This window comes from Dipteris shenzhenensis, chromosome 7, assembly GCF_047967505.1.
Source record: "Dipteris shenzhenensis isolate YYH24624 ecotype China chromosome 7, Dip_SZ_1.0, whole genome shotgun sequence".
Taxonomy (NCBI): domain Eukaryota; kingdom Viridiplantae; phylum Streptophyta; class Polypodiopsida; order Gleicheniales; family Dipteridaceae; genus Dipteris; species Dipteris shenzhenensis.
In genome coordinates, this window is record NC_141602.1 from 716,669 (window position 1) to 736,097 (window position 19,429).

The 19,429-nt window shown below is 47.0% G+C and overlaps 1 protein-coding gene across 2 annotated transcripts; it reads left to right on the forward strand.

Annotated features, from left to right (window-relative positions):
* The first annotated feature begins 359 nt into the window (after positions 1–359).
* LOC147899786 (myosin heavy chain-like protein) lies at positions 360–16,817 on the forward strand. 2 transcript variants are annotated; one of them, XM_087377197.1, is made up of 4 exons: positions 360–694; positions 1,092–1,410; positions 1,496–1,554; positions 16,096–16,171. In XM_087377197.1, exons 1-4 carry the CDS (start codon positions 463–465, stop codon positions 16,098–16,100), a joined length of 615 nt encoding a protein of 204 aa, XP_087233323.1. In that variant the 5' UTR covers positions 360–462; the 3' UTR covers positions 16,101–16,171. The 2 variants fall into 2 exon arrangements, with proteins under 2 accessions (XP_087233323.1, XP_087233322.1); XM_087377196.1 differs by lacking the exon at positions 16,096–16,171 and adding an exon at positions 16,357–16,817 and having other exon boundaries at positions 364–694.
* The last annotated feature ends 2,612 nt before the right edge of the window (positions 16,818–19,429 follow it).

A 19,429-nucleotide genomic window follows, 5' to 3' on the forward strand; every position in this document is an offset into this window, starting at 1 on the left:
AGAACTCATAGAATACTAATTAGGAAATCAAATCAAAACATCCTCCTCCTTTGTACTCAGTGTGTGGAAGACTTCGCTTAAGACTCAGTAATAGCATGTACGAGCCAGTAAACATGAGCAATAAGACTAAGTCTAGCACAAATGCGCAACACCAATAATCTTTAGAAATAATAGAAAGTAATGAGCATACACGACCACCGCTAACAAGAACAAAGTGGCAAAGCCAATAACTAAACCACAAAGCCAATGGAAATAAGTTAGTAATTAATGCCCAACTTTCCTAACACATCACCGACGATTATAATAACCATCTTTAAGACTCATTAAAAGACCTTACACATTCCCCACCGTCAATAAGCCAAAAACTGCAGTTATCCAATCAACACAGGCCATGTGAAGCTTTTCACCTTATATATTAAAGAATTACAAAGAGTGCACTGCCTAGTACATTGTTTCCCTTCCATGGATCCCAACAAGGACAGGAAACCTCCCAGACGCGTCCTGATCCAGGAGTCCCACGGGAAGCAGCAGGAGGGAGAGCGGATTCGACCGCAACTTAGCAATGATACGGAGACTCAAGAGCCGTTCATGGGCATGAAGGTCCGTCGCCGTGCTTCCATGTACCGTCAATATCGGGGCGATTACCTCAACGTGCCTTCGAATCAGCAAATCGTAAAACTCCTCACTAAGCAAGGTTAGTTTGGTCGTGCAAGCAGATGGATAGTATGGGAGAACGGAAGGCCAACGGGATCGAGAGAGAGAGAGAGAGAGAGAGAGAGAGAGAAACCTGTTGTCGTGCACTGTAATTCTGTGAAAAGACGACTTGGTACACATAAACAGTGAAATAAATTTGGGAGTCGATTTCATCTATTTATCATTCATGGTAGAAACTGCACAATTTGTTGTGTTTTCAGATGAGTTACACACACAAACACACACACACACACACACACTCACACTTTTTTCTTTTTGTTAAGAAAGTTACACACGCACACACTTTTTTTTTTGAGTGAGAAAGTACACACACACACACACACACATTGTGCTTGAGGGGAGCTTTATCGTATCTTTGTTGATTTTTTTGTTGGCAGGAGACAGACAAGTTCTCTTTGCTGATAGTATTGTGAAAGTGAACAGAGAGGGTCAGATAAAGCGGCGGATACTTGTTATTACAGACGTTGCCCTGTACACTCTCGATACTAGATGGTGTAACTTAAAGCGGCGAATCGCTCTCTCTGCCATTAATCGAGTTTGTTTAAGTGAACTGAATGACAACTTTTTTGCCATCATAGTGCCAAGTGAGTATGACTGTCTCCTGGCAAGCACACGTAAAACAGAGATCGTGACTGTCCTTGTGGAGGCCACTAAGAACGTATCTGACAGTCCGTTGGAAGTCTCCTTCTCCAACAGGTAGCTTTGAACCGTGCTTATGCCTATTTCTAATTAAAATACTGTTAAGAATGGTACTCAAGGACACTTTCTCGTCGTTTTGCAGGTTTGAGTATTACGTGGATTGTGAAAACTCCAGGGAAGTGCAGTTTGAGGAGGTTGAAGGTACTTTGCAATTGAGCTTTGTGCACTGAATAACTGATTATTAGTAAATGTTAAATAAACTATCTAAGGTAACACTTAAAATGGTATTTTCCTAGGTTTTAGTGGCCATCACGTAATCTGTGTAGCTGCAACGCCCAGAACCCCTTGAGGTCTATTCGCAAACACGAAAGGGAATACATTATACATGGATGGAGGAGTATTGAAAAAAGATACTGCAAGGTCATCTCATACTCTTCCTCGAACGAGCAGGCCTATGCCAAAGGCTCTTGTGTTCATACGCAAGGCCGTAACACCTAACCCATTTAAATTTTCACTATAAGAGGACTCAGGATATTAATGTGAGTTCAGCTAGAAGGATTTAGATGAAAGATTTTACCTCTATTTGCTTCAAACTGAAGATGAGTTCTATTTCCGTTTGAACTGTTCAGGCTATGCCTATTAAATATTCAACATCAGCAACCTTAGCACTGGCGCTCTCTTTGACCCCAGCGCAATCTTCCTGAGCTGGGAAGGGCTGAGCTGAACTCAACCCATTTAGATTTTCACTATAGGAGGACTCGAAATCTGCAAGCCGATAATGTGAGCAGGTGCAGTATAAAAGTATGAAGCAAGGTGGCACGTGAGAGTAGGCAGCTGGAGAGCAAAGGTGGGGGGGTAATCATTCTCTGTAAATTCATAGGGTGTTTTCTCCTTCCCTTGGCAATTTGGATCTAATTTCCCTTGTATGTTTCATCTCAGGGTTCCAACGCTCATCCTTTACCAGGCCAGACCAGCTCCAGACTAAGTATCATACATATAGCCCTAACATTAAGGGTGCTATTGAATTATTGAGTCAAGAAGTTAGAAAGTGGGATGGGTAGCTAGAATAATGATTTTGCCAGTGATATCACGGTGGAAGCTGCTTAGTTTGAGAACAGGTAGTTTACAAAATCAGCCTTCGATAGCTATATAGGGGAGGTTTCCTTTTTTCCCCCCAAAGAGAGGAATTTTATTAATGCTTGAAAAAAACAATGATACGGTGCTTGATCATGGGGGAAAAAGAGAAATAACAGCTGTTGGTCAGAAAAACCAGTTATTCCAGAGAACCCAGCTCACGGCCTATGGAATCTCTGGAACAACCAGGGGGAAGGTCTATACATCCAGTGAATACCTCTTCCGGTAATGATATAAAAGATACTTGCAGGCCAAAGCCTTGCAGAAACGCTCTCGCTTTTTGGTAGTCTCTCTGGAATCTGAAGTCTAGGGCTCTGGCCCACAGTTGCGTCAGTTAGAGGGGTGTTAGAAGTTACTGACCCACCCGTTGAGCCCCTAAATGAGGAGGACAAGGGTTCAGGAGTCTGAGAGGCGGGTTTGGGTTACCTGAAGCCGGTTGCGCAGCTGTCTGCAGTGTTTTTTGTCAGTGGCGGCATGGGTAGAACACCTGAAGCATCCGCGATGGAGCAAGGAGGTTCTGCGTAGCGTCAGGGCAGAAGGACAGCAAGGATAGGCCACTGTCAGGGCCTATTTATAGCCCTGGCAGTTGGCAGGCCAGTCTGCAACAGATTTTGGGTTAGGTCACAAACGACACCTCACTCTATGTGGAGGGCACGGCAAATAGCCTAAAGGAAATCGGGGAGCCCTTGAGACCTATTGTTTGGCCCCAGGGGCCAAGATCAACTTGACTAAATCAGTCAGTTTTCTTACTGCGACTGATTAGGGGGCTGCACTTGGATTTCAGTGGATTCCGCGAGGGCATGCAGCAAGATACTTAGAAAGAGCTTGGCTACACTCTCTCTAGCAGGCAGTGTCAGAGAAGAGAAGTTTAAATCACTCAAACCTCACATCCAGCGGAATGAATGGATGAACTCTCTCCAAGCACTTTAGATGCACTCACTAAAGGAAGCCTCACTCGAGAGAATAGACAGCAGATAGAAGAGAAGAAGATAGAGAGAGAATTCAGACTTTATTCATCCACTGATGTGGGAAAAACAGCTCACAATAGAGCACAAAGCTTCTGGCAAACGGGCTAAGCACAAAACAGTAATCCAGGTGATTACACTGAGATCTCACAAGTAGAAACACTCCACGCAACATGGAGAACTGTGGGAGGTACTTGTAAGGTCTGGAATAGCTGACTGGTCAATCAACCTGGTCTGTGAGTTTCACAAGCTCTTGACTGCCCCGACCTCCAGTCCTCAGTCCATGAGCTCGAATGGGGAGCCTCATCCCCAAGAGGCCTGCAGCTTGGAGCTCAGAATCCGCCCCCCCTCTTTCTCTTCAGGATTAAACAAATCCAACGTGGGCTGAGAGAATGCGGAAGATTGTTGGAAAGGTCACCTCCCCATCATTCTTTGAGAAAAAAAAAAGGTCACCTCCCCATTTGTAAGCCCCCAAATGAGGAGAGCGTGGGGAAGGGAGACCTAGGATAGCATATGCCCAGAAAAGAGAGAGGAGAAAATAAGGGTACCTGGCTGTTAGGTAGGATCTGCAGGAGTATAAGGCAAAGCAGAGCGCAGCAGCGGGGACCCAAGAGCAGAGGTGCTGAACTGACGATGACATCAGCCAGGTGTACGGACCTGTACAGAGGCTGGAGCATGGCCTGCAGGGCTGGATCAGATCCAGGACAGAGGTGGACACATGGCGGGATGTGCAGGCTGGATAGGCACATATGTGGAGCAGGTTTTGGGCCTGTTTTGAGGCCCTGGATTAGGGCTGGAGAGTGGGCACCCAGGTGGCCAGGAGCAGCAGCAAGTAGGGATGCAAGGGGGTCGGTCAGTAGGGCAGCCAAGTCGGCCCAAATAGGGCATGGGAGAGTGGGCCATAAAGGGCCTAAGTTTGTGTGCCAAAGGGGCCAGACTGAGTCTGCCAGAATGGGGCAGACCGGCCGGTAATTTTGGGGCCCCTTGAGGCCTATAAAAGGGCCCCCTTGGGGGGCATAATATCATCCAGCAGGTCAGCCATCAGAGGAGCAGATAGGAGCAGCTTACCCTCATCCTTTGGCCTACAATCAGGAGGTAAAGGAGTGCTGGAGGTGCTGCTGCAGACTTAGCTCACAAGGCTGAACCCTAGGCTGCCTACCAGGGTAGCAGGGCGCTGAGATCTGGACAGAGAGTCTACACACGCTTGAGGTGGAGCACGTGGGCTCAAGTTCTCCCTCTGGGCCACCCAATGCCTCTCTTTCGAGAAGGTCCAAGTTGAAGAGTCCATCTGAAGCCTCCTACCAATCCGAGTGGTATAGGAAAAGAAGGGCACCTCTTCCACCTGCTCGGTGAGCCTGATCCTGGAAGGCTAAAGCCACTCTCTCGGACCCACTGGACCTCCCTTAGGGGCCTACCTTCCTTAAGCCATTTGGGGGCATCCTGCTTTGGGATGCTAGGAGGATCAATGTGCAACTCCTTCCCCTAATGGCCCACAACTTTGATCATTTGCCAATGAATCTCATCTAGAGTCTCGTCCATCTCTGGGTCTCTCTCAGTGAGTGCTTGAAGTAGGCCTCCAAGCCCCAAACGGAAGAAACTAGGCCGTGTGCTGCCTCGCTGAATCATCATTCTTAAGGGGACCCCAGTCCGAGAAAACTGACCAAACCATCTGCTGTCCATCCACAGGTGGAGTCCCTCCCACCATGACTCAGGACCGGCCAGGTCAATCTCCCTCATCGCTGCCTTGTCCCTCGCATAAGCGTTATGGCTCCAAGCCTCGTCTCTACCTCCATGGGTAATCTGTTCCATATGCCAAAGGAGCAAGCCAGGCCACTGTCCCACTGTGAGTCTGCCCATCCAATGTGAGTCTGCTGCCCGAGCATACGTCCATCCTGATCCCTGATCTCTGGGTGCCAAATGAGGGGCTGACGCTCGAACTCCTCTCTGCATGTATGAGGCCCCCTTCTAATCTCTGCCAAGACCCTATGGAGGCTCCTCATCATGGGGGAACCCTTTCCCGTAAGGGGGGCCTCTGAGAAGATCCATCTTTGTGAATGCTGCCACTGCCCATAGTGCGTGGGGTGTTCTGAGAAGCCCTCACTGTAAGAGGAGCTTCTAGGCTTGCGCCAGGGGTGAGGCCACGCACAATCAACTTGCCCAAGAGGGTTGTGCTTTGCATCTCCGGATCACAGATACCCAAGCCTCCCAATGCATGTGGCATGATCACCGTTTGCCAAGCGACCTTGGCTCTGGTGTTCCTTGTGCCGTTCGATCCTGCCCAAAGGAAATTCCGAACCAAACGTCAGAGCTATCCAATGCACCCTTTGTGAAAGCACTATTAGGAGGCAATGTACCAGGCCGTGGCAAGAAGGACCTGATTTGCTACTACGGCAAGGCCCACTAGGGAGAGTTTGGCCGAGCTCTAGTAGAGAAGCTTGTGCCGAACACTCTCAAGAATTGGGGCGATTTGTTGCTCTGTTGTAATATCGATACCCACCTGGCACCCGAGGTATCTTGCTGTTTGGCCCTGCGGTATCTAGCGGAAGATAAAAGACACTCCCCCACTCTTGAATCTCCTGAGTCTCCTTATACCGTGTGAAGAAACCGATGGATTTTGTCCAGTTTATCCGTGCACCCGAGGCCTCACAATAAATAGCCAGGGCTCCTCGGACTCTCTTCAAGCTCTTTGTGGTGCCCTCTACATATAAGGCTATGTCATCTGCAAACTCGGAATCCAACAGCTCGTCCTCTTGTCTGATTGGGAGCCTTAAATTTTGTGAGGCCCGCCACTTGCGATCTCAAGTAGTAGCCCAATGCCTCTGCCACAAAAAGGAAAAAGAAAGGGAGCTAGGGGACAGCCCTGGCGGACCGAGTGCGAGACAGAAAAGGCCTCGCTTGTGTGTCCCCCTATAAGCATATGACTAGAGCTCCCCGCATAGAGCGCAAAGACTCCTCTAATCCATATGTTTGAGAAACCCAACCTCTGCATAGTGCCCTTCAGGAAAGACCACTCCACCTTGTCCTAAGCCTTCTTAAAATCCAAGAGAAGGACGGCCAAGGGTTGTGACTCCTCCTTGGCCTAGTCTCCCAGAACATGAAAATGTTGTCCATAATGCTGTGCTCCTGTACAAAGCAATCTATGTATCATGGATGATGTTGGCGAGATAAAGCCGCAACTTCAAACTCAAGACCTTAGCAAGGATCTTGTATGCGGTGTCCAGCAGGGTGATCGGTCTCCATTGCCGGATGTCTGACCTATCTCCCCCTTTCCTTTTCTGGCAATGATCTCCCATAAGTTACGAAAGAAGGCCGGAGTCAAGCCATCTTTGCTAGGACACTTCTGGGTCGGAAGGGCCTTGAGGGCTTCCCAAAGCTCCTCATTCGTGAAAGGCTCCTCGAGTCTCCTATACAACTCCCTCGAGACTACTGTGAGAACATGGTCCCAAACTATCTCACAGGCCACAAGGCAAGCTGGAGTTACCCTACCCTCTTCGCTTGAAAGAGCTGGCTGTAGAAATCGTGGTCAACTCTAGAATCTCCTGTAGATTAGTGTGCAAGATGCCCTGCGGATCCCATAATCGATGTAGCTGCATGCCTGCCGATCGAGGTCGAGTGGTCTGAAAAAATTGCTTCGTCATCCTATCCCCCTGCTGAACCCAGTGGACCTGGGTGGAGTGGTAGAAAAATTCAGCCTACCGAACCTCTGTGTCCTGGAGCTCAAGGCACACACTCTCATATCTATCACTAAGCCATTGGGATCCTGGGTCCTGTTCCTTGAGCCTCTCTATGGAGGCGAGGTCTCATCACAGTGCACGCTCGCGCACCTGAAGCGCCGAAGCGCCCTTCTCTGTTTAAGGGCGTGAGATTGCAACTCCTCGTTGCTCCTATGAATCGCACCTGCCACCCACGAAGCCCAACCCTTGCAGAGTATTGACTCGGGCTGCTACCAAATCTATGCAATAACCAGCTGAATCTCCTCATCCTGAAGTAGGTCCTTTGGAATGCGTACCCCTTTGGGAAGACCACGACGGGGCTGCTCTAGATATAATACTGTTGGAGAGTGGTCTGACATCGTGGTGCTTGCAAGAATCCCGTAGAGCCACCTCTGTGGAGCGCCTAGTCCCCGACGTAGAAGTGATCCAACCTCTCAAGCAATCCATCATGTCGCCTTTGGCCAAATGAAAAGAGAAGGCTGCAAGGGATCTTGCTGAACTCTGGCTCTCTCCACGAGTCTCTACCATTGATCGTGAAGATGAACTGCTCCCCAGTGCTCCACTCTGCTGCTGGCATCTCGGAAAAGGAGGCACCCCCCTGCTTGTCCTCCCCAAACTCCAGGTTGTTAAAGTCTCCTCCAATGAGCCAGGATTCAACATCTGGCAGACACTTTGTCAGCCTCCTCCAAAAGGCCAGACGGTGCTGCGTGCATGCCAGGGCATACACATTTAGGATCCCAATCCTAGACTCTCCCATCCTGACTCCCATCTAAAGTGCTGGCCCTGGGATAAGTTCACCTTGATCATAGACCCTTAGGGCCACTTGGGAGACCGACATGCAGACTCCTCCGCTTTGTCCTACGGCAGGAGACCACACCTTCAGGCCTCTCCTGGGAAGAAGGTGATGATGCCGTCGGATGTCTGATGCTGAGAACATGCACTCTTGTATCAAAAGGAAGTCCACTGCTCGCCCTACACTACCCTCTGCAACTCCTGCCGAAGGATTAGGTGTTGCGGCTGACTACGTGCATGGTTGTGGAGCCCGTGCTCCGTTCCAACTCACTATGGTCCAACTCATGAGGATAGAGGAGCAAGAAACAAGGCTTTGCTTTGGGTGGGTGCCTGTTCCAAAAAAACTGCCTTTTGTGACTTTGAGGGAGGTTTGGAGGGCGAGTAGTCAGTGTCCGTGCAACGGCATACCAGGGTGGACACCGGCTCTATGCCAACCTTCCGTGCCCACTGCAACATGAAGGGGATGTCCACTCCAAACATCTCAGCACACTTCTGGAGGGGCCAATAGTGTGCCGGATCCATCCTTGCCTCAGGCGGCAATCTGATAACCCAACTACGAATCCATAGATTGGCTTCTCCCGCCTGAAGCTCAACTAGAAATTCACTTCAGCACCATGGGTGTGGCAAAGGTCTAGTCCCTGTGGACCCATCCAATCTTCCATCATGCGTGAGATCTAATCCCCCATCATAGCATCAAATACCCCTAGTGTCCACTTCTCCAACCTTGTGGAGGCGAACTAGAATCGCCAAATTGGATGTGTCTGGGTGCCCACTACGCTGATCGAACCCCCTTTCTGGGGCTGCAAGATCATGACCGTCACCTTGGGTGGCAAAGGGTAAGAGTCCGGGATCTCTAGGTAATTCGAGGGCCCCAATCTCCAAAAGTCCCTCGGGAGAGGGAGCCGAGGCTGAAGTTGGGGAGCTGTTGAACGGGAGGACGAGCCCCTTCTCTCTGAATCCCCCCCAAAATGGGAGGATTGAGAAGGGAGGGGGACAAGACAGTGAGACAAGGAACCGAAGGGGGACGCAGTCGTGCCCTTGCCTACTGATAGGGGAGCCGAGACAGGTTCGATATGGGTGTTGAAGCAGGAGGGAGGCTGAAGAAGTTGCTGTGGAGGGGGGTGGTGGGGCGGAGGGAGGAGGTGGGGAGGCGGGTGGTGAGGATGACCATAGCAAGAGTAGCAAGGGGGGGAGGAAGGGGTGTGGGGGGGCTCGGGAGGAGGAGGAGGACGTGGAGGGGGGCGGGAGGGAATAGGGGTACTCACAGGCCTGGCCAGGTGATCAGGCACATCGGGGCTTTGGATCCCCTTCTCCTCAACCGATGTCGGGCTACCCTCTGCAGCCTTCGCCATCGCAATGTCAGGAGCTCCTATGGCACATTGCTGACACAAGGGTGACTGTCGTTGTTGCATCTCCACTAACTGAGGATCGCCTGGCTGAATCATGACCTCTGTTGCAGGGGGGCCTAGGGCTTCTGCATCTGCTCCTCCGTAGGTCTCTCTCTCTCTCTCTCTCTCTCTCTCTCTCTCTCTCTCTCCTGCATGTAGCCGTTGCTTGCGGCCCTTTTGAGCCAACTTGCTTTTTTCTTTTTCTTTTTGCCTACTTGGGTCCACTCTCCCTCTGAAGGTGTCACTCAGAGGGTCTAAGACTCCTGCTGCTCCTGTCTAAGGGGGTGTTGGGCCCTGGCTTTCTTACTTTGCCGATTCTGCAGGGGTGGGGGGGAGGAGTCCGTCCCTGACCACGAGGACAGTTTCGAGCTAAATGGCCTATTTGCTTATACGAAGACACCGGCCTGGTAAACCGGAGATCTCCACTCTCTGATGGGTGTACCCCCCTCGAGGGTCTCGAGTAGGATCAACTTTGGGAGGGACTCTGGGCTCTCAACCACATTTCCATCACTGATCTATTCTTCCGCTCAACCACAGGATTCTGTTGAGGAGGATAAGGCACCGTGCATCGACGATTGATGCCATGGAAAGCCAAAAAAACAGCAAACTCCTTCGACTTGTATTCACCCCCCCTGTCTGTATTAAGGTGAGCAATGTGCAGCCCACTCTCATTCTCAACCAAGGCAATAAAGTGCTTGAAGCATGAAGAAACTTCAGATTTGGATTTCAATGCAAAAATCCAAGTGTATCTGGTGAAATCATCAATAAAAGTGACAAAATAGTAGAACCCCCCAAGAGCTGCAACCCTCATGGGTCCACAAACATCACTATGAACCAGATAAAGCTTGCGTGAAGCACCAACTCTCCCATCCTTGGGAAACGCAGCACGGTGCATCTTACCAAGCAAGCATGGTTCACAAACATGTTTGGTAGGAATATGCATTGTGGGAAGATCCAAAACCATATCTTCCTTATATAACTTCACTAGGGCTCCAAAATTGAGGTGTCGCTCATGCCACAAATGAGTATCTACCATGGTAGAATCAAGAGTAAAGACATGTGCATCGGCAAGTGCAGCATCATCATCCAAACATTTGTCATAAGCATCAAGTCTATAAAGACCTCTAGACAATGTGCCAGTCAAAACCATGGTAAAGGCAGGTGTAGCATCATACAATGCACACCTCACACCATCAGAAACAACCTGAAAGCCACATGTAGCAATGGCTGAAATAGAAATGAGGTTCTTATGAGTGCCTGGAACATAAAGCACATGCTCTAGAGTAACAATACCATGAGAGACAGAAGTAAGAGTTACTTGCCCAATACCTTTCACGGTATATGATGCATTATTGGCACATGTGACACTGCCCCCCTGAGATGTAAGCTCCAATGAGCTGAATAACTTCCTGCAAGAAGTGATGTGCTTGCTAGCACCATTATCAAAGAACCAGGCATCACGAACATCTGAAACTGCCATACAAGCATCATGAACATCAGGATTATACTGACATGTAACCAAGAAAGGCCAATGCTGGTCTTGTGCAAAATTAGTGGACTCATGTCGATCTGCTGCACTAGAAGAACCAGATACTACAAGACGAGACTCTTTCTTCTTCTTTTCAGAGGCTATGCGCTTCCTGCATTCAGAAATATCATGCCCAGGTTTCCTAATAATTACATCTCTTCTTCTTTTTGTTATCCCCTGAAGAAGAGGCACCATGTGAATGATCAGCATGGGAATGAGAGGGTTTTCCAGCTGAAACCTTGCCTTTATCTTTTTGTTTGTGATGGGCAGCAAATGCTTGATCACTAGCCATAGAAGCATTGCGATTCACATGACTTCGCTCCTCCTGAAGAAGAAGAGCAACCAGCTGGGCAGCTCCAAGGTGGGAAAGGGCGACTGAAAGGAAAGAAAGGGAAGCGCAGGGGTGAGGGCGAAGGAAAGGGCCGGTGGGGGAAAGAGTGACAGGAAATGAAGTGAGGGAGAAGCTATGGAGAGAAGGGAGCAGCACAGTAGCAGGGAGTAGCAGTTCTCATGAGGTGGATAGGAGATACTTCCCAACACTTATTTTGGGAGCAAGGTTTTTTTTTAAAACCGAATTTTGGGAGCAAGGTTTCAACCATATGATGCTCAGAACCTGCAGGGAACTAGTAGAGGATATCCCTTTGTTATGAAGGAGCAAAAAAAGGTGTGATTCTACTCAGAAAAGGAGATGGGTAGTTAGAGTGTTGATTCTGCCAGTGAGAGCACTTGGAAGCTGTTTAGTTTGGGAACAGAGGGTTTATGAAAATGAGCCTCCAATAGCTATGCAGGATCTTATGATAGAATTAGATCCGAAGAGTGAGGTTTCAACCACATGATACTCTTTACCTCTGGAGCCTGCAGGGAACCAGTAGAGGATATCCCTTTGTTTCGAAGGAGAGAGGTAGCAAGAAAAAAGGACTCAGAAGAGACCTTACCATTGTAGCTACAGGAGTATAATGCTCTTGCTCCAGGGGTAAAGAGAGCATTATCTTTTGCACATTATGTTCAGACAATGGCTCACACTTCGGGTAAATTCATGGAGTCACAGAAAGGATTTCAGAAAGGTTTTAAGGATAAAATAATCCTACGGAAATTGAAAGGAGCAAGCATCCCTATTGAACTAGAAGAAGGGTTTACTAGGTTCTAGCCAAGGGATGATACTTCTAGGATTGGGTTCACATTTGGATAATTCAGCCTACACATGCTGGAGGAATATCTGTCAGGCTGTTCTGTTGGGTTTCATCTCTGAAATCGCTAATTGGAAGGACAAGAATGAACGTGTTGCAACCTTTGTGATCACCATTGCGGTCTGGTATTATTTTTGTCAGCAGGATAATGTCAAAGGCTGTCCAAAGCTGTCCCTTTTTCTCAAGGGTATTGATGAGAGAAGCTGGGTGACCAAGTTCATCCATGAGCATAGCCTCTGATGTTTCAGCCTGTAGACCTAAGATCCTGGTAGAAGCTATGCAGTCAGTTGCGAGATACGATCCATGGAGAAAATCATGTTCTTTGGTGGCTTCAGCAAAGGGTCCAACAAGGGTGATATGAAGAAGCCTCTGCTCCTCATTATGGAGACAGGAAGGTATATAGAAGGCCAGATTATTTCTCAAAATCTTCATAAATACCTAGATTTTCTACTATCAAATCTAGCAATGGAATTAAGCCTGAGGATCTATATAAGGAAAATTTGAACAAACAACTCACCACTTCACTCATTGAAGAGAGAAGAAAGAGGAATGGATGCTTTCAATGTGTGAGAAAGGAAAAATGTAACATGAGGAGTGCTCAAAGAAATTTAGCATGATTGAGCTTTCATAGTGGATAGTCCTTGCTATGCGTAATGGAGTCTATGGTTTTTGACCTCGTGAGTGATTGTCATGAGATTGAAACTACACTCTTTGTTGTGTTTTTAGAGGATGAGTTTGGGCATGTTCGTGGATTCATGTAGATATATGTTCTTGCTATATTAGCAGACACACTACTTGCAGTTTGTGAAGTTTTCATCTGGTTACGGCCCAAGAGACTCCACGGGTCTTTAGAAACCTAGTATAGCTGCTTATGCTTGGGCACTGATGACGACATAAGTGTTGCTTTGCTTGCTGAGTATGTCTTCCTTTTGTTTTCCATAAACGTTTTTGTTTACCTCTTTTTTCTTCTCTTTCATTTTCTCTTTTATTTTCTATGTAGATTTTTGGTCTTCAGTAGAACAACAAAAAATCTAAATTTGTATGATTGGACATATTCTAGTCTTCAAAGGTATATGGTTACGGCCTACTGATGTAGACTCCATGATGCATAGCAGGGACTAGCTACTATGACATCCCTCACTGACATCATCAGCACCCAACGATGGGCGTAGAACCATACACACACACACACTTTGAGCATCCATTTATACAAAGACTTCATACTCAGTTTTTGTTAGCACCCGGAAGGTGAAGGACCGACTCAGCCGTTACAAAGGCTAGCACAAAAGGAGAAGGCTAGAGCTGACCCCAAGACCTGAGAAACAGCTCCAGCCAACAACCAAGACCTCAATGCTGCCCACACTGATGTTGTAGACCAATCTGCGAGGCTAGGGCTGTCCACAGGCATGCAGGGTTATTGTGTGAGTGAGCAGGATGAATTGCGTCAGAGAGATGAACTGCGAGATGTGAGGACTGAGAGATGGAGCTGAGAAACTGAGAGGATAGTTAGAGAGATGAGGGCTGAAATGTAAACTGAAAGAGCTGAGAAATAAACTGAAAAGAGCTGCTGAAACAAACTGCTCAAACGTCAACCATATGCTGTCCTACACCCGCTTGCTTGCTGCGTGGAACTGCTGGAAGAAATTGCAAATTGTCACGGCTGATCCTGGTCCCTGGAAGGTGTGGCAGAGGGCTGGAGCTGAGCTGAGGCTGGCAGGACAGAATGAGTAATGAAAGGGGCAGGGGACCCCTATATATGGCCCTAGCCAGCCGATTTTGGCCAGCCGATCAGCTGACCTGGCTGGCTGTCTGGTAGGCCTGCAAAGGCCAGCCCTAGTGGCCAACCTAGAGGTGGCTGAGACTGCCTATAAAAGGCGTCTCTACTAGCCTCTATTGCACACATTTGTTTGCCCTTGGGAGCCCCTTTGGGGCTCCTAACATGGGATGGCACCTACCCTAACTAGTTCAAATCCAAATTAAATCCCTCAGTATTAAAGTGATGTATTCTTGTTTATTGTCTTAATTTTCCATTTATAAAGTAGGTACCTTATAATGACTAGGAGTTGCTTTATGCACTCCCTGAACAGATGTATTAGCTGGGTTTTTTCTGTCCCATAGACCTGTTGGTCTCCCGTGGACATTAATAACTTTCTTTGTTTCTTTCTTTCTTCTCTCTTGGCCTTTCGAAGTTTGCACTACCTACTATGGGCTCATGAGTCATCCTTTTGTATTGATTATGCATGAGCAATAAGTAATGACTTATTCTTGACTCTTGATTCGTGCTTTTATTTCAAAATTACTTGCAGCTTTTAAGTTTCAATTTAAAATTAAAGACTAAAGTTTAAAATTCAAATCGTAGCTCTTTGTGAAAGATTTATCATTTGATTCAAGATTGAAGAGTCATGATACTATGATGTGACATGCTACTAGTTAGTCGTTAGTATTTGTGAAAATGGTTTTAAAAATACTTTATCAGGTAGCTGAGGGTTTGAAGTTTCATCAAGTACTGCAGTTTGAAAAACAAATAATGATTATTTCAACTCTGTCCCATTCTCCCTATTCTCTCAGTGCCTTAATATGAAAGTGTTTGTGTGTGCGCGTGCACGAGCGTGTCTGTGCATGCACGTGCGTGTCTGTGCATGCACGTGCGTGTGTGCAGCAAATGGCCTAACAGATGTTTCATACGCAAATGTTTCAAGGTTTTCTTGAAACGCTTCACATTGGATTGGTTCTGAAACCTTGAACCACCTCATTGGAACAACATTTCATGGTGAGTATGGCTTAATCAGGGTAGCACAGATTCTCATGCACACACAAACAAAACAGAATAGTTTCTAGCCAGATTTGTAAGGCTGAAATTCAGATTCTATCCGCATAGGTTCTGATATCAATGCAACAAGCGCGCAACAATAGCATAATTCCAGGAACAATGGCTGATGAAACAAATTGGATTTTAAAGAAACTTAAAATCAATAAAAGACTGGTGCGAACAAGGATGACCATGTCTCATGATGTTGGAGTACCAATGAGGACCATCTGCCTTACAGTACTAGAGTACCAGCGAAATATTGGTAGATTATGAGATACAAATTTGTACTAGATTGTGACAGGACTCTATGAACTCTTATCACTTGACCAAAGCATGAAGACACTGTGTATCTGACAACAAAATGGATATCCTTGATACCAATTGGCAAATCTTCAACACCTTGATACTTTTTTCCCAGTATGAACTAATTTATTCCAGTCAAAACAAGGCCATTACAGCAGAGGTCGGACAGAAATCTCCATCCCAAACCTCCACAAAAAACCCAACCACAGAGGCAGAGAGAGAACTCGATTGGTAACCTCTCATAACATCTAGTTAAAGTAACACTCTAATCCTTCACTAGGCTGATCTGTGAATCAAAACAGCATTGGTACCAAATGTACAGTCCACATTGGCCGTGTCTTTTTTTTCTTTTACGGTGAAAACCTCCAATGTCCTGATGTTTGCTGCTCTCCAGGCCCTAGGGACCAGGGTTGCATGCTGCAGCCTGCTCTAGCTTTTAGATGCAAGCTACTAGCTACCAGCTATTTAGTAGCTAGTAGCCTTGACATTGATGTTTGGGGACACCATCGCTTTCAAGCTTCATATTTTGCAGCTAGCAAGTTCTAACTTGTAAGCTGTTTTTTGAGAAAAAAGGTTTCGTATTTGACTTTGTAGTTTTTTTGCAATTTATAGGCCTAAGCCCCAAGTTCCAAGCTTTGCAGTTCAACTCTGTGAGAGTTAAAACTCTAAATGTGACTGGTTTGGCAGTGGTAAGTTTGTAACTGGTTTTTGCTTTAAAAGTCTAAATTTTAATTAAATTTCTAGCTTGTAAGCTGTGTATTATTATTTGTAATGACAATATGTCAAAATATGCAGCATAGCACTTTATTTATTGAAATTATGATATTACAAAAACCCACGTTTGGAAACTCCACCTCATTTTTTCGAACTTATCGAACGTTTGGAACCTCCAAACATTTGATTGTAACTATGTCTGGGAGCAGGGTAGCGAGGCTCTAGGAAAAACACTAAGTGTTTCCACGGAATGAGGACTTCAATGGTTGTATAAACTGCCAAACTATAGTTTTGTAATCCATATAATAAAGTTCAAGTTTTAGGTTCTTCTCTTTTATGTGTTGTGCACGCTAGCGATTTACAATAAGATGTAACTGCAGATTTAAAGGTGGATGCTGTCTTCTTGATATACAGTATTTTCTTGTGTACTAGACTTAAACTTAAGGATGGTATGTCTTCTTGATATGCAGGAGGAGTAAAGACCAAGGTATTGAAAAAATAAAAATTTGACATGCATGGTGGGCTTTGGTCAGTTGGAAGCATCAAGTTGTTATGACTGCTCTGGTGATGAGGGAAGGCTTATTATAGAACTTCTCTGCAACATCACTGCCATAAGTTTCTATGCATATAACAGGGGATATTGTAAAGCTTCTTTTTCAAAAAGGCAAAATGGTTCTCCAGTTGAAGGTTTTGTAAGGTGGTGGATCTGTAGTTTCCCTTGTCTTCGTACAAGGATAAAGCTGTGATGTTCCTCATGACAAATAGAATTCTTGATGAGCAAGGAGGTGAGAAGACCTAAATAATGCAGCAAGAGTACAACTATTGAATGCACAAAGCTCTGTGATTGTCTAATCTTTCGGACAACTCCCTTCTGGAACCTTTGGATATCTAAAGCAGTTTCCAGCTGAGTCAATGTATGTGTGTTGTGTTTGATGATTGTTGATATATGAGACATTTCCATTCTGTGTCCTCATATGGATGGGTTCTATGGGTTGAAGTGTCACAGTTTAAACAAGCCAAGATGGGTTTGATAGGCAAAGAGTTAGAAGAGAGAAATAACATAAGCAAGGCTACGACCATGAAAATCACAAAGGGCTGCCATTAATGAAAAATGATCCTTCACACTGAATTTTCTGTGAATACATTTCTAGTGACAGTGTATGTCTGATGCATTAGATGAATGTTGTTGATCTGTGCATTGTGTGAGAGACATCCCCTTTGTCGGTTTTTCTATTGAGATAGGTTTCATTGCTCAAAGGGCTATTATCTTTTTAATTTCCAATAATGGATTTGAGACTCTGTTAGGACGAAGTAGATGCATGCATACACGAGCATGTATGCTCAGAATCTTGAAATAAATTAACTGTAGCCCCCCCCCCCCCCCCCCAAAAAAAAAAAAACCCAACCTACCCTAAATGGTTGATTTGCTCAAGCTAACATTTAATGCGTGGGGTTTTCCTCCTGAAGAAATGCATTTCAAGGAGCTTAATTCCTTAAACATGTTAATGATATAGTTGGTGTTACTGGAAATTCTAATTTGCAAGCCTGTGTTTAAGCATCTTCTCAGCCTGTCTGCTCGTGTATGCGACATTACTGTGGGATGTGGCCCCAAACAGTCTCCCTGGCTACGAGGACCAGGGGAGACGACTCCTCACCCTGACCAAAAATCGTAGAACAACTTGGTCATTTCGAGGTTTGAATGCATGTGACTGTCCGTGTCTCTCAGTCTTTGCAACTATGTCCCTGTTGACATGGGTCTTGTGGAGGCTTCACCCTGCTTGTCCTCCCCAGATTGTCGAAGTTAACGTGGGCCTTCAATTCCTCCATCATGCGGTACATCTTCTCCTTCATAATATAATCTAACAAAGTGGGGGTACACTTCCCCTTGCCTACGGAATCAAAGTTGAACCTTTAGAAAGGGTGAGTGCAAGAGCCTACCACTCCAATCAAGCCTCCTTTGTGGGGTTGCAATATCATGTCATCTCCAGGGAAAGGGGATACTCGTCAGTATCTCCAGGTAGTTCCATGGTCCAATCCTCTAGAAATCCCTTGGTAAGGGTTGCCAAGGGTGAGGCTTCAGCCTTGGAAGCTCAGAAAACAAGCCACATAAGCATACCTTCTCTGAGGAGGCAGTGTCTTGAAGATGAGGGAAAGTCTGAGGCTGAGACGAGGAGGTCGCAGCTTGAGAGGGAGGGATGGGGCTCCGCAATGCCCTTGTCCGTAGAGCCGAATGTCAATCGCCTTAGGGCCTTTCACCTCCTCCACCATGCGGTACATCTTCTCCTTCATCTTATAATCTAACAAAGTGGGGGTCCACTTCTCCTTTCCTGCGGAGTCAAAGTTGAATCCCTGGAAAGGGTGAGTGCAAGAGCCTACCACTCCAATCGAGCCCCCTTTGCACGGCTGCAATATCATAACTATCATCTCCAAGGTGAGTGGATACTTGCTATCCAAGTAGTTTCATGGTTCGATCCTCTAGAAATCCCATGGCAAGGGTTGCCCAAGGTGAGGCTTCGGGCCCAGAAGCTCAAAAACAGGCCGCATAAGGATACCTTATGTGAGGAGGCAATGTCCTGAAGATGAGGGAAAGTCTGAGACCGAGACGAGGAGGCCGCAACTTGAGAGGGAGGGAGGGGGCTCTGCAACGCCCTTGCTCGGAGGCTTCAAGTCAGGAGTTGGGGGGGCCAAGAGGAGGAGGATGAGGCAACTGACGTTGCAGCAGTGGAAGGACAAGGAGGTGGAGGGCTAACGGGGGGGTCGAGTAGTGAGGGTGACAACAGCTAGGAGGGCAGTCGGAGGGAGGGAAGACAGAGAAGGGGGGGAGGGGAAGACAAAGAAGGGAGAGGAGGGTGCGGGGGGGGATAGATAACCGGGGGGAGGGGGGAGAGGCAAGACCAACACGGAGGCAGGCAACTAGAGTAGTGGCCACCAATGTTGAGGGACCCCCCAATCTTGCCTGCTGGGTTAGCTCTTGGGTGCTTTATCCTCCTACCACTAATTTGTTTGAACGTCAAAGAAGGTCTCATCCTCTAGGGTACGAGAGCGGTCCATTTAGGAATCCTCCAACTGCTTCCCTTGAGATTGGGGAGGTGCCTCCTGTTTACCCTCATGCGTTCTTGGAGTTTGGCTTATCGTCTGCGGTTCTTCAAAACATTCTTGCTGGGCTTTCTACGCTTCACCTTGGTCCAAGCCCCTCCAAAAGACTCCACCTAGGGTGTCTAGGGCTCCGTTCGCTGTCGTAGCCCATGCTGCCCTCTCAATGGGCGAGCAGCCCTCTGCTCCTAGCTCGGCTATGGGGGATTCTTGCCGAGACCCCTCCTACAGTCATGAGCCAAGTCGTAAGCACTGGCTTGGCAGCCCCAAGATCTCAATGCGCTATCTGAAATCGCCACCATCTAGGGTCTGGAGAAAGATCTCTCTGGAAGTGTTTCTAGGAACTCAACTATCAGCTTGAGTCAAGGGACTCCATCGTCTATAACCATTGTCATTATTGTCTGAGGTGGTGACTCCACTACAGTGCCAAGGGCTCCTTCTATGGAGTGA